This window comes from Syngnathoides biaculeatus, chromosome 6 (genome assembly GCF_019802595.1).
Source record: "Syngnathoides biaculeatus isolate LvHL_M chromosome 6, ASM1980259v1, whole genome shotgun sequence".
Lineage (NCBI taxonomy): Eukaryota > Metazoa > Chordata > Actinopteri > Syngnathiformes > Syngnathidae > Syngnathoides > Syngnathoides biaculeatus.
In genome coordinates this window covers 5,945,472-5,969,986 of record NC_084645.1, presented here as the reverse complement: position 1 = coordinate 5,969,986, position 24,515 = coordinate 5,945,472, and the positions used below count along the sequence as shown (strand labels likewise).

General features: G+C 46.0%; 1 protein-coding gene across 1 annotated transcript in view; it reads left to right on the top strand.

The window, feature by feature from the left end:
• Positions 1–3,815: 3,815 nt before the first annotated feature.
• Positions 3,816–24,515, top strand: part of smpd3 (sphingomyelin phosphodiesterase 3) — a 72,850-nt gene continuing 52,150 nt past the window's right edge. Inside the window, exons 1-3 of the mRNA XM_061823177.1 lie at positions 3,816–4,315; positions 16,964–17,215; positions 17,323–18,229. Of these exons, the coding sequence (XP_061679161.1) occupies positions 4,014–4,315; positions 16,964–17,215; positions 17,323–18,229 (1,461 nt within the window). The 5' untranslated portion in view covers positions 3,816–4,013. The remainder of the gene's footprint in view (positions 4,316–16,963; positions 17,216–17,322; positions 18,230–24,515) is intronic.

Here is a 24,515-nt window from a genome sequence, read left to right as displayed (position 1 = left end):
AGTAGACACAGGCAGTGGGGATGCAGAAAAGACGCACACATTAAGCTTTGCCAAGGCTGAGCCTCGAAGGTTTGCTACCTAAATGACCATTGAGCAATTGTGAGTCACGATTATACTACAATGAACGTAAGTGGAAAAGTAGAACTCTGCTTTGGAGTGGACAGGCCTGATTTAACAGGATTGTCTTGCAATAAATGTTTATTAATATAAAGTGACTTAACTTTACTGCATTCCACGTGGCCAGCTGGTATCATTCAGCTGCCTTGGAAGTCCCATCAGCCAGAAATGCCTGACAGGACTCCCTCATCTTGACGGCATCCCTCACTGTTGGTCCACCAACGTGTTCAGGGGTTGCCGCCACGATAGGCACTGTCCACCTTACGGCCACAGCACAGTTGGCCACCTCAGCAATGGAGGCGCGGAACATCTTCCACTCGGACTCAATGTCCTTCCCTGAAACATGATCCAAGTCTTTTGGGAGGTGGGAGTTGAAATTCCTTCCATCAGGGGAATCTGCCAGGTGTTTTTCCATCACACCCTCACAATAGGTATGGGCCTGCAACATTGGACCGGCATCTTCCTCCACCATTGGAGCCAAGTCACCACCAAGTGGTGATGAGTTGACAGCTCCGCCCCTCTCTTCACCCAAGTGTCCAAGACATGCGGCTGCAAGTCTGATGACACGACCAAAAAGTCAATCATCGAGTGCACCAACCATTGATTGGTGCATAGGCACAAACAAAGGTCAGGACCTGTTCTCCCCACCCGGAGGAGGAGGGAGGCTACCCTCTCATTCACTGGGGTGAACCCCAACGTACAGGCGCCAAGCCAGGGGGCAATAAGTATACCCACACCTGCTTGCCACTGCTCTCCGTGGGCAACTCAATTGGAACAGAGTCCAACCCCTCTCAAAAGGACTGGTACCAGAGCCCAAGCAGTGCATAGAGGCGATTCCAACTATATCTAGTCTGAACTTCTCAACCTCACGCACCAGCTTGGACTTCTTCCCAACCAGAGAGGTGACATTCCATGTCCCTGGAGCTAGTTTTTATAGCCGGGGATTGGATTAGCATGGTACCTGCCTTCGGCTACTACCCAGCTCACACTGGTGTGATTGTGAGTCCGGCTATTTGTCTCCATGTGCCCTCCACTCCTCGCAACACTTGTGAGGATAAGCGGCTGAGAAAATGGATGGATAAATATAAACTCCCCAATTACTGTTCACTGTGCATTATTCATCACACAGAAATTGGTGAGTTTACTGAGCAACTTGAGTAGGACAGGAACAGGAACTATCATCTAGATATTTATACAACACAGTTTACTTTGCTGTGACTGCTGGTTGAACCAAAAGGGTAAATTTCCAAGAAAGTCCAAGAAGAGGAAAAACCTGTACCTTTTCACTCTGAAGTATCACTGTTGCATCTGCAGACACGTTTGAGTGTTTACTCATTAAAAACAGAAAACATGACATTTTGTGACAGCCACCCCAAACCCCTATTTCATCAACATAGTCCAGTTAGTACTGTACAGTTACCAGAGGCTGGTGACTGGGTAACCCTAACAACAGCCTACTGAGAGCTGCATGACATCAGAGTGTGTGTGTGTGTGTGTGTGTGTGTGTGTGTGTGTGTGTGTGTGTCTACCTGTGGGTGTGTGTGCTTGTCTGCGTGCATGTGTGCGTGTGCATATGTTTGTTTAATGTGTTCTTTTTGAGGAAGGCAAAGAACAATCCTCAACAGTATACTGTGAAACATTTGAATGCCAAGATTATTCAGCAAATTGCCTTTTCCCTTCCATAATTTTATGCTCACATTAAAGTTAGCAATATTATTCAGTCGTTCAATTACAATTACATTCTCATCATTATAATGTTTTTCAACTAACTACTGAGATGATTTCCACACACATAAAAAGGTGCCATTAAAAGTATTACTTCCCGAGTGCTAATCCACCATTTCATTAATATCAACTACCTGTGGAATTTGACAGACTAAAACTGCAGCTTCCTACAGGAGAGGTAGGATGAAGCAAGGGTAACAGATCACATACTCTTAAGAAAAATATCCAGAGGTATAAGCAGGGGCACTATAAGGGAAGGAAAAGGTGATTCTAAGTGCCCTTGACGACAGGGACTCAACAAACTTGTATTTTCAATTTGCAGCATTGACATGGAGGACCTGAAATGAGATGAAATGATTTCCACAAAGCCCCAAATACCTCATAGCAGCCATGGTCAGACGTCAAGAGGTGTTCTCCCCTTGACACATGCAATTTCATCTAATTTGCTGTTATTTTTTCCCCCTTAAAATTCTTTTGATAATGTATACTGTTTCGAACAGCAATTCTACTTTGACACAGTTCAAATTAAAAAAAAAAAGTTATTTGCCTGAAAAGCCATTCACCCATTCTCTTTCTGGTGCCACTTAAACCACTGTCTCATAGAAGGTGGGACACATTAATATTACCGTAATTTCTGGACTATGCAGCACACCTGATTATCAGCCTCACCCAGTCCATTTTTCAAGGAAAAAACATTTTGTACATACATAAGCCGCACCTGTCTATAAGCCGCATGTGCTCACATTGAAACATGCGATATTTACAAAGAAAGTCAGTACACAAAAAGAGTCTTTAGTCACTGTTTCCTGCCCTGGTGAATCTTCAGGCCCTGAGTGAGGTAAACTTTGCCCAACCACAAACGCAGATTTGGAGCTTAAGTCCTGCTTAACTGTTGGAACTTCATTTATGATGATAAACGTTCTTGCAGTCCTTTCTGTTCCTGTGTTCGTTGCCATGTTGTCTGCCGATAAGCCATCTTCCGACCTCGCTCTCGCAGGCTCAGGAGGTGTTTTTTTTTTTTTCTCTTTCTGTAGCAATGTTGGCTGGAACTCATAGAACAGTTGTCCTGGGCCCCGCCGCCACGGGTAGCTACCCCGAGGCGGCCCCGTTGGGATCTATTCCCTCCTGCCAGCTGTCTTTCCAGGCTAGTAGTATGGTAGTATATTATGATCTACCGTATAAACCATATCACCATATGAGATCCAACAAGACCAGACTTCACGCCTTTCCTGAGTTAGTATTCAACCATATATCATTGAGCACATTGATAAAAAACCAATAAGTGGAAATTGGACTTTTGTGCAGCTTTTAAAGCAGATTTGTCTAAGTGTGTAGTGCAATTCTTTGTTTTGCTCTCACTTGGAAAAGAGGAGTTCTTATACCTGGTGAAATAAATCTAATTTATTGGCTATCTGAACAACACACAAGGAAGTTGGGGCCATCCTGGTGTGACATGTATGTTGAGTCCAAAAAACAATGGACGGTCAATTGACAGGGAAGTTTTTTTTTTAACTGAGAATATTAATATTGATTTTACCTTGACAGACTTTCATTTAATTAATCAAGTATAATATTTGAATTACATTTTCTGTTTAATAATTCAAATTAATGAAAAGTACATACATACAGTACATACATTGTATATACAATCGTACAAAATGTTCTGACCTCCTCTTACAAGATTAAAAACACATCTTGAAATCCAGCGCAAGCATTTATTTTCAATTATAAAGCAGTCATTGATTAATTCTCTCATTTATCCCCCCCCCCCTCTGTTTTCTCTCTTTTTTTCTCTCTTCCAACTGTTGGTAGGTTTTGAGAAAATGGTGATGTCAAATGCCGTCCTCCTGAGGTTACTGGAGTCCTTGCAAGAATAGCGCCATCATCAAGGAAAACAATCCAATCATGGCCACCCTCAATTTCCACGCAAGACTGACTAACCACTTTTGTGGATGGTATAAATGCTAAATGAAAAGACTACCTATGAACATAAAAATCCAAACCATGTAGTGTGGCTTATGCCAAAGTGGAGGGTCTTTTCAAGATTTTGTTTTGTTTTAATCTAAGTAATATTTGCTTTTGTAAAGATTTTTGTTTTTAGTGTATGTGAGTGTTGACAGTGTGTAAGGTGTGAAGAAAGTGGCAGAAAGTTGTAATAACGAGAGAGAGAGATGGTGCTCCACATCACCCCTTACTCCAGTTCCTGTCTACACTTCCTGGACGGCTTGTCATGGAGCCTAGTGTTCCCCTGTTACTGGCTCCTGGATCAGCTCCTGGCCTCCTGCCTGACTACTTCACTCGAGAAACGCCAGCGCTCTCAAGATCCATGCTCTCTTCTCACTTTGTGTGTCCTGATAATGTCGCCTCTTTACTTGCTCCTCCTCCTTGCCTCTCTGCCTTTTGCCCTACTGGGTTTCGTCATCTGGGCTCCTCTGCAGGCCATCCGTCAACCCTACTTGTACACCTACCACAGGTAAGTTGACGCTCAATTAGTTTTAATTAATGGCAACAAATAGTACATTCAAGGTAGAGTTTGCAGTTTAGAGAAAACAAATACAGAAATGTTAAAAGTGTCTGTATGACATGACAAAAGAATATCATTAAAACTACATTTTCAAAATTGATTTATTGACTTTATTTACAATATACACATGTAACAGAAACAATTATAATGAAAAGTAACAAAAAAGAAAAGAAAAATCTGGTGTCATCATTAAGCACAGTTTACATGTTCAAAAGAGAGTAGAAAGATGTAAAAAAAAAAATCTCAAAATGCTTGTTTTGTATATTTTGACTGACACCATGTTACGACACTATTGGGCTAATTGTACTGGAAAATGTATCTCATTGAAAGAAAATTTTTTGATGAATGTGCAGATAATCATGTTGACAAATACAACATTTGAACCTTTACTTACTGTATTTACAAATACAGTGATGTTTAAATACAAGATTTTTGCATTACACACAAATATAAAGCATACAACATAACATGGTTATAAATCATGATACCTTCATACCCAAATGTACACACACATATATGTACAGAAATTAGGGATGTCATAATAGGCACAATATAGTGATAGTTTTTCAATATCCTCTTGGTCTTGTGTCGGTATAAAAGTAATGTTTGTTGGGCTTAAAATTTAGTATTGGGAACACTTTGGGTCACTTAGCCAGGCTGCTAGAGTGCCTCAGTTCCTGATTTGAGTGAAAGGCACCTGATTGGAAGCGTAACCTTTGTGAAAATGTATGTACAGGGGTTGGGAAATTCTAATTCAGAGTTGGGAAACTCTGGATGTATATACTGTATCTAGATACACAGGTTACGATTCACTTAAAAAAATAACGATATCTTTAAAGGCAGAATGATATGACATGGTTCTGTATGAGTGATACAATTGTTCAATTTGATTTGATTTGGTGCAGAAACAATGCAATAGGTAACATTTGGCAATGTAAACAATCATGAACCTTGATCTGATATAACATGTAAAACACCATTTGTCTCTGAGCATTGTGGCTATATGACACTTAAAAAAAAAAAACTAAATGTATTGTATATTTATATTTTAAAATTCCGTAACTATTGAAATTGACTTCACAATTTCTTTTGTAGAGAAAATAATCTGCAACAACAAAAATAGTTTAGAGCCAAGGGGAGCACACAGCACCATTCAAGCTAGGAACAGCACTACACACGTAATGCTTTTTTTTGTTTTTGTTTGTATTTTTACAATCACAGTGCCTGCTGAGCACTGACTGAGTTTTTGAAGTTTAAGTCATGATGATGATCTTATCTTGATTGGCGATTGGCTTCTCGAGTTTCCCGTCTGTCTGTCCTCTTGGTAGTTTCTTTTTGGTTCGCAAAGCACCAACACAGAAAGTATAAGTGGACTGAATGGGCTCGAGAAAAGGTATTTGTTTGTTGAATTACAGCGCAGGGAAACTGCTAAGATGGACACCCTTTTTGCCATGTTATCTGGATGTTCACAATTTGCGGCACATATTTCGCCGCCGGCTCTGGAGTCATGCATGGACTTCAGATAAGGTTCATAACTTGACGTTGCATTCAATATTTACAACAAATGTAGCGTCTGTGAACCCTATGTTGGTATTGCTGTGACAGTTAAAATAGTTCTGAAAAACTATTTGATGTTGAAATAGTGATACAACAGAGAATTGCAGTTAAACTTGTATTATCAGTAGTAACCACTGCTATTTGCCGTGAAGGAACAATTGTCCTTATTTGGTTATTTCTCCAGTACAAATATTTATGGTTTGTATTGTTTTCAGGGCGAACAACTTGGTAGAGTGTTGGCCTCACAGATCTGAGGACCGGGGTTCAAATCACGGCCACACCTTTTGCGGGGTTTGCATGTTCTCCCGTGCATTCGTGAGGATTCTCCGGGTACCCCAGTTTCCTCCCACATCCCAAAAACATGCATTAATAGTAGACTCTACATTGCCCTGAGGTGTGATTGTGAGTGTGACTGTTCTTTTTTTCTATGTTCCCTGTGATTGGCTGGCAACCAGTTCAAAGTGTGCCACAGCTCCTGCCCGATATTAGCTGGGATAGGCTCAAGCACTCGCGCGACCTTTGTGAGGATAAGCGGCTAATAAATGGATGGATGGATGAATTATTTTCAACACTTGTCTTTAATTTAAAGAACAAAAGAATCTTTATTTTAAAAATCTGACCTGGCTTTTTTGTTGTTTTTTCTTTTAATGTTGATGCTGCATAGTGTACCTGCCTTGAGCTTGCTACGGATTTTGTTTGTAGTGCCTCAGTTAGTGTCACAAGCATGGGACAAGGGATTGAACCCAAATGCAGGACTCCGAGGCAATGATATAATGTTGAGGGTGGTTTTATTTCAGGCAGATGTCATACATATCTAAGCAATCCAAAAAAGCAAAGGCAAAAAAACACATGGCAAAAGGCATCATACAGGGAGTGAACAGCACGTATCAAGGGGTTCAGTACCCCATACTCCCGAAGAATCCCCCCCACAAGACTCCTGAAGGACACGGTCGAGTGCCTCCTCCAAGTCCACAAAACACATGTAGACTGGTTGGGCAAACACCTATGCACCCCCAAGGATCCTAGTTGGAACACACCATCTGGTCCCCCTTCTTAAAAAGGGGCACTGTCCCCAATGTCCATGCAATGCTGCAAATGCGTGTCAACCAGGACAGCCCGAAAACATGCAGTCTTTAGGAGTCTCCTTTGTGATGTGATTGTGTTAACATCAACAGGGCGCAACGAGAGAAGAGAATGCTCCTGGATTCCAGCCCGGGCTGGGCGTGGCCAGCTAATCAGAAGGCGCACACCTGCGCCTCATGACCACTGATTAGACCCAGTACATATAGGACCCGGGGGACGACAAATACTCCGCTAGATCGTTGTTCTTTATGCCTCGTTCCCGCACTCCTGTTTTCCTGACTTCTGCTCTCCGTGCACCAACCCACGCCTGCCCACTGACCACCCTCGTAAGCCCATCCGTACTAGTACTTCGGATTGTTTGGACTGTCTGCCTGATCTCAGACCTCGGACCGAATAAAGGTTTCCTCTGTACTGTCTGCTGTCTCTGGAGTCGTGTATTTGGGTCCACCCTTGAGCCCCGTTTCGTGACAAGAATAAGGAAGTGAGCCAGACACGTCAGCGGTTGAAAACAAAATCGATATCACCCACGTTAAAAAGTACAGTTGGCCTCACGTCTACGTTAATCAATGACATGACATGGTGTCAGAAGTCTTGTAGTTAGCATGAAGTGGACCTAGCGGAGCTTTGTTTGCAAGGTGGTGGAGAAAGGATGAGATTAGAAGGAGGAAGCAAGACCGACAGAGCCATAGCTCCCGCCCCGGGGGACAACATGCCACAGCGGCCGATAATTGCCACCAGACCAAGCGCTACCTTCAACATCCAGCAGCCAGAGCCCTTCGACTTTTCGACCTTCGACCATGGGAGAAATGGATTCGGAGATTCGCTTGGCCTACAACCTTAACCTACAAGGGAGCTCCAAGGAGAACCAAATAAATATGTTGATTTATTGCATGGGAGACGAGGCAGAGGACATTCTGCTTGGATTAAACCTGTTGGGACACCAAAGACACACATACCAAGGACTGAATGGGGCATTCCAGACTTTTTTTTTTTGTTGTGGAGAAAAACATCATCTATGAGCGTGCCAAATTCAACATGTGCTATCAGAGAGAGGGAGAAAGCGTGGATACGTTTGTCACCTCACTTTATGCCCTGGCAGAGCATTGTAACTACGGTGTATTGCACCAGGATCAGAGACAGAATTGTGGTTGGCATGCTGGACAAGGGATTGTCTGAACGCATGCAGGTGGATGTGGATCTAACTTTAAATAAAGCCATACGAATGGCACAGCAAAGTGAGGAGGTGAAGAAACACCAATCTTGTCTGCGTGGGGAAACCAGTTTCGAGGTAAGTGATACAAGATCTCTTGACGGAGTGCTCAAGAGCACCTCCAGGTCAGTTAAACACAAACCTCACTTTGCAAACAGCCAAACAAACAAGCCACACAGTGATCAGAAACACAGTAATGAAAGAGGCGCATAAGCGCGGTGTCAAAAATGTAGCAGCTCTCCTTCTCATCCTATTCATGACTGTCCTGCTAATGATGAGAAGTGTCATGCATGTTCAAGGAAGGAACATTACAGATCTGTGCATGAGGTTGAAGAGCAGCAGGTTAAAGAGGAAGTCTTCTTCAGCAGAATCACAACAGATGGAGACCCTTGGATGGTCAAAATTGACATACAAACACAGTGTCAAGTTCAAAATTGACACGGGCGCCAATGTCATAGTCTTGCCACATACTGTGTTCCAAAGCATATACAGAGACAACCCACCCACACTACAAAAGGCAACAAAGTCACTGGTTGGACCAGGAAGGAGTCCGCTTGAGGTGGTGGGCGTTGCAAGGCTGCTGCTGAGGAACGTTTACATTACTTTGCCATCTGGATACTGCCTTGCTGGGGAGGTCTGCTATTCTTACTCCATCACTCACGTGCCAGGAAAATGCCTGTGGACAGCTGACATATTGTCACGAGCTCCTGTGCAGAGTAAAGAGATGCCTGGAGACAAGGAGCTTTTTGAAGAAACCAACATCTACTTGGACATGGTGATGGAGAACCTTCCAGCAAGCATCAACTACCTGGAGGAGCTGAGGGAGCAGCAGAGGAGGGAGGTGTGCTCCAACTGTGCGTGGAAGGTTAGCCTGCCAACAGGCCCAAAGAGCCAGGACTCAAGCTGTATTGGGCAGTGCAGGCGTTCCTCACAGTCCAGAATGGTGTCTTGCTTATGGGACAGAGACTTGTCATTCCCTCAGCAATGAGAAATAATGTCTTTCCTAAATTACACGAAGTTCACCAAGGTGTGGTGTAATGTTGAGAGAGGACACAACAGTCAGTGTGGTGGCCCAGGCTGAGCCAGCAGCTGAATGAGTTGGTTCTTCGCTGCCAAATATTCTGCAAGGGGAGGCAGAACCACAGAGAGCCAATGATGCCATCATCGTACCCAGGCCGACCATGGGAGAAGCTGGGAGCGGATTTATTTGTGCTCAGGAGTAAGACCTACTTGCTGTCTTGACACGGAGTTTCAGCTGCCTCCAAAGATTTTCTTTTGGGTATAGGTCTGGTGACTGTCAAGGCCACGTCAGAACCTTGATATGCTTCTTATGGAGGCACTGTGGTTTTCCTGGCTGTGTACTTTGGGTCATTTCCATGTTGAAAGACCCAGCCACGAACCATCTTCAATGCTCCGACTGAGGGAAAGAGTTTGTTCCCCAAAATCTAACACTACATGGCCGCAGTCATCCTCTCCTTAATACAGTGCAGTCATTCTGTCCCATCTCCAAAAAAAAAAACACCCCCAAAGCATAATGCTACCACCCACATGCTTCACAGTAGGGATAGAGTTCTTGGGATGGAACTCCTCATTCGTCTTCCTCCAAACACAGTTAGTGGAATTATGACCAAAAAGTTCCATTTTGACCGGTTTTCTGTGATTTTTAAGGACTTTTAGGGGCCCCTAAATGGACCCTCAGAAGTTTGGGGGATTTTAGGGACTTTTAGGGCTGCGTATGAACCCTGTGTTATGCCTATCAACATTCTAAAATAGCTATTGTAATGACAAATACAGTGGAGAAAATAAGTACATGAACACCCTGCTACATTGCAAGTTCTCCCACTGAGAAATCATGGAAGGGGCTGATATTTTCATCGTAGGTGCATGTCCACTGTGAGAGAGATTATCTAAAAATAAAATTCTAGTAATTAAAATGTATGATTTTTTCAACAATTTAATTGTGTGATACAGCTGCAAATAAGTATTTGAACACCTGAGAAAACCAATGTTAATATTAGGTACAGAAGCCTTTGTTTGCAATTACAGAGGTCAAACTTTTCCTATAGTTGTTCACCAGGTTTGCACACAATGCAGGAGGGATTTTGGCCCACTCCTCCACACAGATCTTCTTCTTCAGATCAATGCCAGAACCTTGATATGCTTCTTACTCACTCGTTTGTTTTCCTGGCTGTGTTCTTTGGGTCATTGTCATGTTGAAAGACCCAGCCACGACCCATCTTCAATGCTCTGACTGAGGATAAGAGGTTGTTCCCCAAAATCTCACAATACATGGCCGCAGTCATTCTCTCCTTCATACAGTGCAGTCGTCCTGTCCCATGTGCAGAAAAAAACACCCGCAAAACATGATGCTACCCACCCCCGTGCTTCACAGTCGGGATGGTGTCCTTGAGATGGAAATCATCATTCGTCTTCCTCCAAACACGGTTAGTGGAATTATGACCAAAAAGTTCCATTTTGGTCTCATCTGACCACAAAACTTTCTCCCATGACTCCCATCATCCAAATGGTCATTGGCAAACTTAAGGCAGGCCTTGCCATGTGCTGGTTTAAGCAGGGGAACCTCCCGTGCCATGCATGATTCCAAAGCATGACATCTTAGTGTATTGCCAACATTCACCTTGGAAACGGTGGTCCCAGCACTTTTCAGGTCATTGAATAAGTCCTGTCATGTAGTCCTGGGCTGATTCCTCACCTTTCTAAATATAATTGAGACCCCACGAAGTGATATCTTGCATGGGGCTCCACTCCAGTTGAGATTGATAGTTATGTTTAGCTTCATCCATTTTCTAATGATTGCTCCAACAATGGACCTTTTATACCAAGCTGCTTGGCAATTTCTCCGTAGCCCTTTCCAGCCGTGTGGAATTTTGTCTCTGGTGTCTTTGGACAGCTCTTTGGTCTTGGCCATGTTCCAAGTTTGAGTCTTACTGATTGTATGGGGTGGACAGGTGCCTTTATGCAGCTCACAACCTTACACAGGTACATCTGATTCAGGATAATACATGGAGTGGAGATAGACTTTTAAAGGCGGATTAACAGGTCATTGAGGGTCAGAATTCTAGCTGATAGACAGGTGTTCAAATACGTATTTGCAGCTGTATCACACAAATTGTTAAAAACGAAAGCCATACATTGTGATTTCTGGATTTTTCTTTTTAGATCATCTCTTTCACAGTGGACATGCACCTAAAAAGTTTAGACCCCTCCATGATTTCTAAGTGGGAGAACTTGCGATATAGCAGGGTGTTCAAATACTTATTTTCTTCACTGAACAAACAAACAACCATTGACAGTCACATTAATACCTATGGGCAATTTAAAGTCTTCAGTTAAACTACCATACATGTTTTTGGGATGTGCCCACAGAAAACCTTCACAGCCATAGGGATAACATGCAAACTCCCCATAGGTGAGGCTGAATTTTAACCCGGGTCCACAGAACCATGAGACAGATGTGATAACCAGTTGTCACCGTGGTGCCTGGACTGTCACGAACGAGGCACGAGGGTGGACCCAAATGCACGACTCCAGAGACAGCAGACAGTACGGAGGAAACCTTTCTTCGGTGCAAGGTCTGAGATCAGGCAGACAGTCCAACCAATCAGAAGTAATAGTACGGCAGGCTTACGAGGGTGGTCTGAGGACAGGCGTGGGTCAGTGCACGAAGGGCAGAAGTCAGGCAAACAGGAGTGCGGGAACGAGGCATCAAGAACAACAATCTCGCGGAGTATTTGTCGTTCCCCGGGTCCTATATGTACTGGGTCTAATCAGTGGTCATGAGGCGCAGGTGTGCGCCTTCTGATTAGCTGGCCACGCCCAGCCCGGGCTGGAATCCAGGAGCATGACAGTACCCCCCCCCCCCCTCAACGGCCGGCTCTGGACGGCCCAGGAGCATCAGGGTGAGCCGATGAGGGAGCGGTCCACGACGAAGCGGGAGGGGATCCAGGAGCTCTCCTCCGGGCCATATCCCTCCCAGTCCACCAGGTACTGGACCCCCCTTCCTCTCCGGCGGGAAGACAGCAACCGGCGCACAGTATACACCAACCCACCGTCGACCATGCAGGGGGGCGGGGGGGACTTGAGCGGAGGAGCCAGCGACGACGTGCGATTCGGGCGAAGTCTGCTGACGTGGAACGTAGGGTGCACCCTCATCGACCTGGGCAGTTTCAGCGAGACGGTGACCGGGTTAATAACCTTGGAAATCGGAAACGGGCCAACGAACCTGGGAGCCAGTTTGCGGGATTCCGTCCGCAGCGGGAGATCCTTGGTGGAGAGCCACATTCGCTGTCCCACTCTGAACTCTGGCGCTGGCCTCCTCTTGCGATCCGCTGCGGCCTTGTAGGCGCTGCTCATGCGCAGCAATGTCCTCCGCCCTACTTCCCAGGACCGTTTGCAGCGTCGCACCACGGCCAGGGCCAACGGGACCCCGGAGTCTGTGGCCAGTGGAGGAAACAGGGACGGAGGATAACCGTGCACGACATGGAGTGGAGCCATACCTGTTGAGGCGGAAGGTAGAGAATTGTGGGCATACTCCACCCACTTGATGTGCTGGCTCCACGTGCTCTGGTCCCTGGAGGCCAGGCATCGAAGACCGGTCGGTCTCCAGCTCCTGATTTATCCTCTCAGTCTGGCCATTCGACTCCGGGTGATGACCCGATGTCAGACTAGCTGACGCGCCGATGAGTTTGCAGAACTCTTTCCAGAAGCGAGCGCTGAATTGCGGGCCCCTGTCCGAAACGATGTCCCGGGGTAGTCCGTGGTATTGGACAACCTCGTCTAACACCAGCTGGGCTGTCTGCTTGGCCGACGTGATCTTTGGAAGCGGCACGAAATGGACCATCTTGGAGAAACGGTCCACTACAGACAGGACCACTGTGTTCCCTTGGGAGGGCGGCAGGCCGGTGACGAAGTCCAGCGCGATGTGTGACCACAGACGAAAGGGAGTGGACAGGGGTCGTGACTCACCAACGGGCCGTTGGCGGGAAGTCTTATTGGCCGCACATACCGGGCAGGCGTTGACAAACTCCCTTACGTCCTTGTTGAGGTTGGGCCACCAGAACCTTTGTTTCACCACTGAACGTGTCTTTGCCATACCCAGGTGACAGACCGTCTTGTTGGTATGGGCCCAGGCGACGACGTCTCCCCGCAGAGATGGGATGACGAAAAGGCGGCCCGGCGGACAATCCGCGGGCGGTGGTGTCTCTCCCAGGGGCTCCTTCACCCGTGACTCGACCGCCCAGGTGAAGCCGGACACGAAGCACGCCTCTGGCAGAATAGGAGCGGCCTCTGATTCCATACGCTCCCCCTCGTGGATCCGCGAGAGTACATCCGGCTTGCCGTTCTTGGAGCCTGGGCGGAAGGACACCGTAAAGCGGAAGCGGGTGAAAAACAGGGCCCACCTGGCCTGACAGGCGTTCAACCTCTTCGCAGACTTCAGGTATTCAAGGTTCTTAGGGTCCGTGAAGACAACGAACGGTACCTGCGAGCCCTCCAGCCAGTGCCGCCACACCTCCAACGCGCTCTTGACCGCCAGCAGTTCCCGATCTCCCACGTCGTAGTTCCTCTCTGCTGGGGTAAGCTTCCTAGACAGGAATGCGCACGGGTGGATCCTTCCATCCCTGGGACTCCTCTGCGACAAGACTGCTCCGATTCCTGAATTAGACGCATCCACCTCCACCACAAACTGGTTATCTGGGTCCGGAACAATGAGAACGGGCGCAGTAGTGAAACTTGCCTTTAGCCTGCTGAAGGCTTCCTGGCAGGTCCCGGACCACGCGAAGGTGGTGTGTGGCGAGGTGAGCGGATGGAGAGGGGCGGCCACGGAACTGAAGCTCCTTATGAATTTCCTATAGAAATTGGCAAATCCCAAAAACCTCTGTACGTCCCTCCTGTTGGTGGGGGTAGGCCACCGCAGCAACGCGTCGACCTTCCCGGGGTCCATCCGTATCTCTCCCTCAGCCAGGACGAAGCCTAGGAAGGACACGGATGCCCGATGGAACTCACACTTATCCATATTCACGTACAATTCGTGCTGGTGCAGACGCCGGAGCACCTCTCTGACTTGTTGAATGTGAGAGGTCAGGTCCGCTGAAAAGATGAGAATGTCATCCAGGTATACAAAGACAGATCTATTCAGAAACTCCCGAAGCACGTCGTTAATGAAGTTTTGAAAGACGGCCGGGGCGTTTGTCAGTCCAAAAGGCATCACAAGATACTCATAGTGCCCTGTGGGGGTGTTGAACGCCGTCTTCCACTCATCCCCTTCCCGAATCCGCACCAGATGGTAAGCGCTGCGCAAGTCGAGCTTGGTGAAGATCCGGGCTCCCTGAATGCTGTAGCGATCAGCGGCAAAGGGTACCTGTTCTTGACTGTGATGTCGTTCAATCCTCGGTAGTCGACGCAGGGTCGCAGCGTGGAGTCCTTTTTCTTGACAAAAAAAAACCCCGCACCGGCTGGTGAGGATGAGGGGCGAATGAGTCCGGCTGCCAGCAAGTCCTCGATGTAGTCCCTCATGGCTTGATGCTCTGGTCCTGTTAGCGAGAACAGTTTCCCTCTGGGAGGAGAGGTGCCTGGCAGGAGTTCAATCGCGCAGTCGTATGACCGATGTGGCGGCAGAGACTTTGCCTTAGATTCAGAGAAGAACTCCCGTAGGTCATGGTAGCAGGAGGGCACCGCGGTCAGCTCCGGGGCGGTACTAGGTTCTGTTAACCAAACCGGCGCGACTTGAATACCCTTGTCTTCCTGGACAGCGAAACAGCGACCGAGACAGTCCTCTCCCCAAGTCTTGATCTGACCCGTGGTCCAATCTATGTGCGGGTTATGTTCTTTGAGCCACGGGCTGCCCAGGATGATGTCGCTACTACGTGCGTTGAAGACATGGAAGCTAATACGCTCCGAGTGAGCGTCCGGAAAGCTCATACGTAGCGTCTGAGTGCGATGTGTAACCCGACAAAGGAACTTGCCGTTGGCGGCATAGGCGTCACGAAGCCGTTGCGTGGGGAAGGTTACTGCCCCCAGCTCTTCGACCACGCGGGGATTTATCAGGTTTGCGTCCGACCCGGAATCTATGAAAGCCGTCACAGTGCATGAACGGGAGTCCGTTCCCAAGGTGAGGTGAAGAAGGGACCTCCCTGACCCCGCCGCGGTGTACCGCACACTCACCGGAGTAGAGATCCTGATGTCAGAGTGCTCTGGTCGAGTCGGGCAGCGGGCGATCAAGTGTCCCAAACGCCCGCAGTAAAAACAACGCCCCTCCCGTCGCCGAAACACGGACGCTCCTCCACTGGCCCGTCGTGACCCTCCACCTGAGTGGGTTCAGCAGTGGACGACTGGGCGGCAGCCGGACTGGACCCCTCCCTCTCTCCCTCAGTCATCACGGCAAGTTGATCCTCCATTACTAGTCACTGGTCAACCTTGAGGGCCAACGCGATGAGTGCGTCCAGCGAGGGAGGAAGATCAACAGCGATGAGGAGACCCCGGATTTGGGGGGAAAGCCCCTGGAAAAAGGCGTCGTGCAGGGCGTCCTCGTTCCATCGACTCTCGGCGGCGCAGATTCGGAACTCATTGGCGTAGTCGGACACGCAGCGACGTCCTTGACGAATCGTCATGAGCGAGGACGCCGCCTGGCGTTCCGGAGCCGCGTACTGGAAAACCTGGGTGAGCGCCCAGACGAACCTCGTCCATGAACGGCAGATCTCCGAGTTACGACTCCATTCGGCAGTGGCCCACGCCTCCACCCTCCCCGTCATGTGGGAGATGACGAAGGCGATACGGGAGCGGTCCGTGGGAAAAGTGGCCGCTTGCAATTCAAAATGGAGATCGCACTGAACGAGGAAAGGCTTGACGTTCCCCGAGTCGCCTGAGAACCGCTCTGGTCGTGAGAGCGGAGTGATGCCGGCACGGGGAGGCAATGGAGCAGCCGCGCTAGCTTGAGAAGCTAGCCACGGTTCCAGCTGGGCACAGAGCTCATGGATGCGTTGATTAGTACCCTGAAGAGCAGCCTCTTACTCGCCCAGGCGTTTGCCCTGCACTTGTAACGCACGGCAGATGGCTTCGGAGTCGGCTGGGTCCATGTTCTGGCTAGATCGTTCTGTCACGAACGAGGCACGAGGGTGGACCCAAATGCATGACTCCAGAGACAGCAGACAGTACGGAGGAAACCTTTATTCAGTCCAAGGTCTGAGATCAGGCAGACAGTCCAACCAATCAGAAGTAATAGTACAGCAGGCTTACGAGGGTGGTCTGTGGACAGGCGTGGGTCGGTGCACGGAGGGCAGAAGTCAGGCAAACAGGAGTGCGGGAACGAGGCATCAAGAACAACGATCTAGCGGAGTATTTGTCGTCCCCCGGGTCCTACATGTACTGGGTCTAATCAGTGGTCATGAGGCGCAGGTGTGCGCCTTCTGATTAGCTGGCCACGCCCAGCCCGGGCTGGAATCCAGGAGCATGACATGGACATAACCAACCGATGCAAAATTTAGGCAACAAAGGAGATATCTTTTAAAAATAGTGCTAAGAATATTCTTTGTTTTTTACCTACAGTGTTGTGATGGAATCGGGGACAATCTCGAAAATTGCATTATAAATATATTTCAAAATTGTCAACAACATAAATCAGTATTGATGTAAACTTTTGGCAGGACAGTGAGTTTGCAAAAATTCAAAACTTTGAGGACATTCATTTGGCACGCCGTCAACTAGTTTTTTCTTGTTGTTGTCTTGTTCAGACGAGAAAAGCACCAATCAGAGCAATGTGACCACGAGTCAGCGTTTCTTGGTGTCAAGGACTGGAGACCCCAGGGCAGGAGCTTTTGTTTCTGCAGTGCCAACGTTTGCCTGCTGCCTGACTCCCTGGCCAGGTTCAACAACCTTTCGAACACCCAGAGGAGAGCACGAGAAGTGGGTAAAAGGATCAGAAATGGTGCCTGTAGACCTCAGATTAAAATCTACATCGACTCACCAACCAACACTTCCATCAGGTATGTAGAACATTTTAGCTTTAATACAACAGAAAATATTCCTGAATAAAATACATATATTATATATAGAAATGTGATTCTTTCATTTTGTATTTCTCAAAAATTAGTGCTGCCTCCTTCAGTAGTCTAGCTACGGGTTTCCGCCGTACCTCCTCCTTGGACCAGAGGCCAGACAAGACACAAAACGTAAAAGGCCCAGCAGACACTGAAAATGAGCCACTCACCCAGTGTCCGATTCACCCTGGAGGTGCTACTGACTGCCCAGTCAATCCATATTCAGGAGTTCATGGAATCACTGAATGCCCCTTTCACTCAAATGAAGGAGACATGACACTGGACTGCCCCCTTCACTCTGCGGAGAGAAGAAACAGCCCAGACTGTCCTCTACACACTTTAGCAGAGGCTCCAGAATGTCCAATGCACTCTACAGTGGCACAGAGTGGCCTCAGCAGCAATGAATGCCCTATGCATGGTGTTCAAATCAACATCAGTGCCCCTGAGCCAGAGACCCAGGAATGGGAGAGAGAGACAGGAAACCAACAGTCAAGGGAGCTGGCAGGAGGAGACATGGGCAGCATGACAGCCTCAAGAGAATCCCTTGCCCGATACCATGGAACCGATGGTTGCGGAGTGAAATCCTCAAACAATACCCTCACTCATGTGCCCCGTGCCTCAATTTTTAAGCGCCCCGGTAGAAAGCGCCGCCACGGGGATGATACTTTTGATCATGACATCTCTGCATTTTTCCCTGCCAACTTGGATTTCCTCGGCCTACAGGAAGTGTTTGACCATAGTTCAACTACTCGCTTGCGACAGCAGTTGCATCAATACTTCCCCTATGTGCTGAGTGATGTTGGGCGGTACGGCTGGAAAGGCTGCTGTTCCAGGTTCAAATTCCTAAACAGTGGCCTTTTGTTAGCTAGTCGCTACCCAATTCTGGATGCACGCTATGAGTGTTATCCCAATGGAAGAGGAGAGGATGCATTGGCCGCCAAAGGAGCACTCTTTGCCAAGGTTAGACTTTTTTTTCTCTTTTACAATTTTCTCTTTTTTTTTATGTTCTCGTCTTATATGCAGTGTAAATTGAATTTGTTGGACCTCAAGGAACATCTCTTTGAAGAGGTATCAGACAAAAAAAATCTGTGAGACGTAGAAAGGTGAAATTAAAGTATTTGTTACAATAACCAAAGAATTTAATCATCACTTTGGCAAGTACAAAGTAAGTACACCGATCAATCTATTTTCTACCACATTTGTCTTTATTAAGATTGCATGGGAGCTGGAGCACATCCCAATGGATTTTGTGTGAGAGGCCGGGTACTAACTCGAGTGGTCGTCAATCATTTGTGGAGGAAAAGTAAAAATGATTTAATGAAGGATGAATTCAAACAATCATTGACATCAGGATTAGAAGACGGCAAACTTTTTCACCCACAGACAAAAGAAAATTCAAAGTTAACAGTAGTCATTTTGATGTTCCTCACAGTTAATTTATTAAACACACTGAAACCAATTAGTGTTGGTCAAGATACAGGATGTACTGTACCTGGATATAAACATTCCAACATCCAGATAGCCATCAATTTCATATACTGTACTAGTAATCCTATTCAGGGGTCACAGACAACCGGAGCGTATCCCTGCTGACTTCTGAGGCTGACTATACCCTTGATGGGTCACCAGTCAATCAAAAGACACATACAGAGATACAGTGAAGAAAATGAGCCTGCTATATTTCAAGTTCTCCCACTTAGAAATCATGGAGGGGTCTGAAATTTTCATCGTAGGTGCATGTCCACTGTGAGAGAGATAATCTAAAAAGAAAAATCCAGAAATCACAATGTGTAATTTTTTTTATCGATTTATTTGTGTGATACAGCTGCAAATGAGTATTTGAACACCTATCAACCAGAATTCTGACCCTCAAAGACCTGTTAGTCCGCCTTTAAAAGTCCACCTCCACTCCATGTATTATCCTGAATCAGATGCCCCGAAGTACACAGCCAGGAAAACAAAGGAGTGGCTCCGTAAGAAGCATATCAAGGTTCTGGCGTGGCCTAGCCAGCCTCCAGACCTAAACCCAATAGAAAATCTTTGGAGGGAGCTTCTCAGCGACAGCCCAGAAACCTGTCTGATCTAGAGAAGATCTGCATGGAGCAGTGGGCCAAAATCCCTTCTGCAGTGTAAACCTGGTGAACAACTACAGGAAATGTTTTGACCACTGTAATTGCAAACACTAATTTGACACTAAATTGCCCCTAGGTGTGATTGTGAGTTCTGCAGTTTGTCTCTATCTGCCTTGTGATTGGCTGCCAACCAGTTCAGGGTGGACCCTGCCTCCTGCCCAATGACAGCTGAGCCAGTACTCCCGCGTCCCTCGTGAGGATAAGTGGCTCAAGAAAATGGATCGATGGATACTCTGAGTCATTAAAAAAAACTGCTACGCTTTCACTGCTTGTGTGTGTGTGTGTGTGTGTGTGTGTGTGGTGTGTGTGTGTGTGTGTGTGTGTGTGTGTGTGTTTATTTTCCATGTACACTGCTATACCTTGTCTTAAGACGTTAATAACCTGCAGAAATTAATTAAAAGCCATAGATCAAGTTAGTTTTTTAACTTTAAAAAAACAGTAGTGTTATTAAAACAGAATAAACCAAACTATGTGCAACCATCCATTTTCTGAGCTGCTTATCCTCACAAGGGTCACAGGAGTGCTGGACCCTCTCCCACCTGTCATTGGGAAGGAGGCAGGTATACCCTGAACCTGTTGCCAGCCAATCACAGGGCACATGGAGACAGACAACAGTTGGATTCACAAGCACACCTAGGGCCAATTTGGAGCCTCCAATTAATGCACGTTTTTAAGATGTGGGAGGCAACTGGAGTGCCCGGAGAAAATGCATGCAGGCATGGAGAGAACATGCAAACTCCACACAGGCGGGGCTGGGATTTGAAGCCCAATGCTCTCACCAGCTGTTCCACCATGCCTCAAGCCCTTTAACAAAAAAGTATTTTTTTTTTACATTTTCTTTTATTACTGTTTATTAGGTGGCACGGTGGCGTAGCGTTGACTGCACAGACTGGAGTGTCTTAAAATTCAGCGTGCAGCCTAGATTAATTCATCGCTATTCGTTACCGCCTATGTCAGTTTCTGTGAGGAAGTGTGTGTACCAAAAAAAAAAAAAAACTTTGCACGTTCAATAACAACAAGCCATGGTTTTCAGCTAAACATAGGTAACTCCGCCAGGCATAAGAGATCGCATATTGTACTGGGGAGAGGGCCCTCTACAATCGCACTAGAAACCAGCTGACTAAAGAAATTAACATTGCAAAGAGGGACTATGCCGTTAAACTGGAAAAACATCTTGGCGCTAATGACTCCAAATCAGTTTGGCATGGATTACAGTCACTCACTAATTACAAGCAACGTTCCCCCCGGTAGAAAACAAGAGCGGGTTAGCCGACAATCTAAATAGCTTTTACTGCAGATTCGAAATAGACATTTCCATGCCACGCACCCACCAAGCTGCACCACAAGCCGCACAACCCTTCCACTCCACCATTTAACATACATGAAAGGGACGTTAGATAGATCGTCAAACAACAAAAGATCAACAAAGCACCAGGTCCAGACCTTGTGTCCCCATCCTGCCTCAAAGTCAGCGCAGACCAACTTTCTCCTGTCTTCACAAAGATCTTCAACAGGTCTCTACAACTATGTGAAGTACCAACCTGCTTCAAACGTTCCACCATTATTCCGGTCCCCAATAAAGCAGCAGTCTCAGGTCTTAATGACTACAGTCCTGTTGCCTTCACATCTGTGGTCATGAAGTCTTTTGAATGCCTTGTGCTTGACCACGTCAAGAGTGTCACAAGTCCCGAGCTGGACCCACTGCAGTTTGCCTATTGAGCTAAACAGGTCTGCGGATAATGCCGTCAACATGGCTCTGCACTTCATCCTTGAACATCTTGACAGCGAGGGTACCTATGCGAGGATCCTGTTCATGGACATCACCTCTGCATTTAACACCATCATCCCTGAACTCCCCTCCTCCAAACCTCATTAGCTTGGCATCTCGCCTGCAATCTCCCGGTGGATCTACAACTTCCTGACGGGCAGGACACAGTAGGTGAGGCTGGGGGACACCACCTTATCCACGCGTACTACCAGCACCAGGCACCCCAAGGTTCTGTTCTCTCCCCTCTATTCTTCTCGCTCTACACAAACGACTGCACTTCGTGGTATCCGACTGTCAAACTCCTGAAGTTCACAGATGACACCATGTTCGTCGGCCTCATCAAAGACAGCGATGACGCTGTGTATTGATGGGAAGTGGCGAGACTGGAGCTTTGGTGTGGTCAACACAACCTGGCATTGAACACTCTAAAGACTGTAGAGATGATTGTGGACTTCAGGAGGGATTCTTCACTACAGCTGCCCCTGACGCTGTCCAACTGTGTCAGCCATCGAGACCTTCAAGTACTTGGGAATTACAGTCTCAGAGAACCTGAAGTGGGAGACAAACATAATCTCCATCTTCAAAAAAGACCAGCAAAGGATGTACTACTTCTTGTGGGTTCTAAGGAGGCACAGCCTGTCACAAGAGCTGCTGAGACAGTTCTGCACAGCGGTCATCCAGTCAGTATTGTGTACCTCCATCACAGTCTGGTTTGGGGCCACCACATAAAGGACAAACTCCGACTCCAACAGACAATCAAAACTGCAGAACGAATTGTCGGCAGCACTCTACCCACTATTGAGGACTTGCACACAATGCAAACTCAGTCCAAAGAAGGTAGGATCCCTTCGGATACTCCATATCCTGGCTAGTAGCTCTTCCATCTCCTTACATCGGGAAAGCGCAACACATCAATGCAAGTCAAAACTAGCAGATATTCGAATTGTTTTTTCCCTCTAGCAATTAAGTCATTAAATTCTTGATCAGCAAACCCACTATTTTCTGCCTTGTGCCATTGCTGGGACTCTCACTCACCTCATGCTGGTCTAAATAATATTAGTATTAGTCATATATTTTGTCGACTATCGTACGATTTATCACTTTAAACTGCTCCCTTTACACAATTGTCATTGCACTGGTCTATAACGGGAACTGCAAACAGGTAAAGGCACTCTGTACAAGCTTAACTTATTGTGGGATATTGACACACTTATCTCTTACCTGTTCTAAATGAAGAATATTTTATATCTTGCATGCTTCTTATAAGGAAGACTTCCTATAAACAGATATGTCTCTTGTTCTTTGTTCTTGTTTCTTTGTTGTTCTTTGTTCTGAATGTCGTACCAGGGCAGCACTGACTGCCGGAGAAAAATTCCTTGTTTGTTTTTACACACTTGGCCAATAAAGCTGATTCTGATTCTGACTTAGACCTGACGTCACCTCTCTTGGCATCGTATTCCATTTATATGCAACATAATAGATAAATGCTACTCTACTATGTTTATTTTGGACTCTGTGCTCCAATATTTGACCTGAGTCTGTCGATCTCATAGCTCTACGAGGTTTGTACTTGTATAAGCATTTCTTTCGCGTATTCAAGACCTAAACAATTTTGTGATTTTTAGACCAGACTTTAAAATCTATTCTATAGCTGACTGGAAACCAGTGTAAAGACTTTAGAATTGGAGTTCAATCATCTGACCTTTTAGTCCTGGTCATAACCCGAGCTGTACCATTCTGAATGAGGCGCAGCGGTCTAATGCTCTTTTTGGGGACTCCAGTCACAAGACATTTACAATAGTCAAGTTTACTTGAGATAAAACCATGCATGAACTTCTCTTGGTCCATTTGACAGAAGGAAGCCTATAATCTAGATGTGTTCTTCAGATGGTAAAAAAGAAGTTTTAGTCATTGATTTGATATGACTGCTGAAAGTCACATCAGAATCTATCAGAACAACAAGGTATAAGATTTGGTCTTTGGTTTTTAAAGATAGTGAGTCAAGGTATTTACTAACAGCAATTCTCTTTTCTTAATTGGCAAAAATGAACATCTCAGTTTTGTTGTGATTTAGTTGAAAATGTTGCCTCATCCAGTTATTTATCTGATTTAGACAGTGGCACAACACCTCAAATGAACATCTTAAGACACTGCGAGATATAGCTGTGTGTCATATGCATAAGTATAATAGTCAAAAGTAAAGTTCCGGAAAATTTGATCCAAAGGTATTACGTATATAAAGGCTGAACAGGAATGGTCCAAGAACTGACGTTTGATGGACCCCATAGTTTGTTGCTATTTGTTGGGATTGAGCACTTCCTGTGACTACAAAATAGCTCTTTTGCTCCAGATCGGACCTGAAACATTTAAGGACTGTTCCATTTCATCCTAGTCACGTTTCCAACCTGTTCAGCAGTATATTGTGATGTACTCTATCCAAAGCCGCAGTGACATCCAACAAGACCAACATTGACACCTTTCCTGAGTCTATATTCAACTATCTTTTAGCACTTTCACAATTGCAGATCCTGTGATGAGTTTGGATACCTGATTGAAATTTGTCAAAAATCCCTTCAATTTTAATTATTGATTAATAATAACTTCCTCGACAATATTGGCTTTGAAAGGGACATTTGAGATGGGTTTATAGCTTGGTAACATGGAAGTCTCCAGCACTCTGTTTTTTTTTAGAAGAGGCTTAAAAGCAGCTAGTTCAAGAGGTTTAGGAAACTCGCCAGACTGAAGTGACCAATTGATTATTTGTTGCAAATCAGCTAGTCCTGACTTCACAGTAGTTTTGAAAATGTCAGATCTTATTGAGTCAAGACAGCTTGTTTATAGTTTCAGCTGCTGAACCATTTTATATACAGTTTTTTGGTCAACTGTATCAAATTACAACATGGTAATGGAGTTTTACCTAGGTGACTTCTGATGTAGAATCATTTTATCATTTTGCTGATTTGGGCTGATATTTATTGTGATGGATTGTATTTTTTTCACTAAAATAAAAACTCATTGCATTTATCAGTTGTTATGTGTTCTGGAGCTATCAGTTTCAGGTGTGTTGTGAGCTTGTCAACCACAGCAAAGAGGGTGTGAGTGTTGTTGAAGTTCTAACTGATGATTTCAGGAATGTGTTCCTGTTACAAAGACTTTGTCTGTAATAGGTCCTAGTCAATTTGGAGTTTATGATGTGCGATCAGAGAGCTGCATTGTGGTTGTCCACAAGTACGAGTCTTAGCTATCCAACATTGTTTTAGTATAGGACTGAATGTTTTATCATTCCCTCAAGATTGGATAGATTTGAAATATTTAGTTTTACAGCTATGAGACATATTTTAAACAT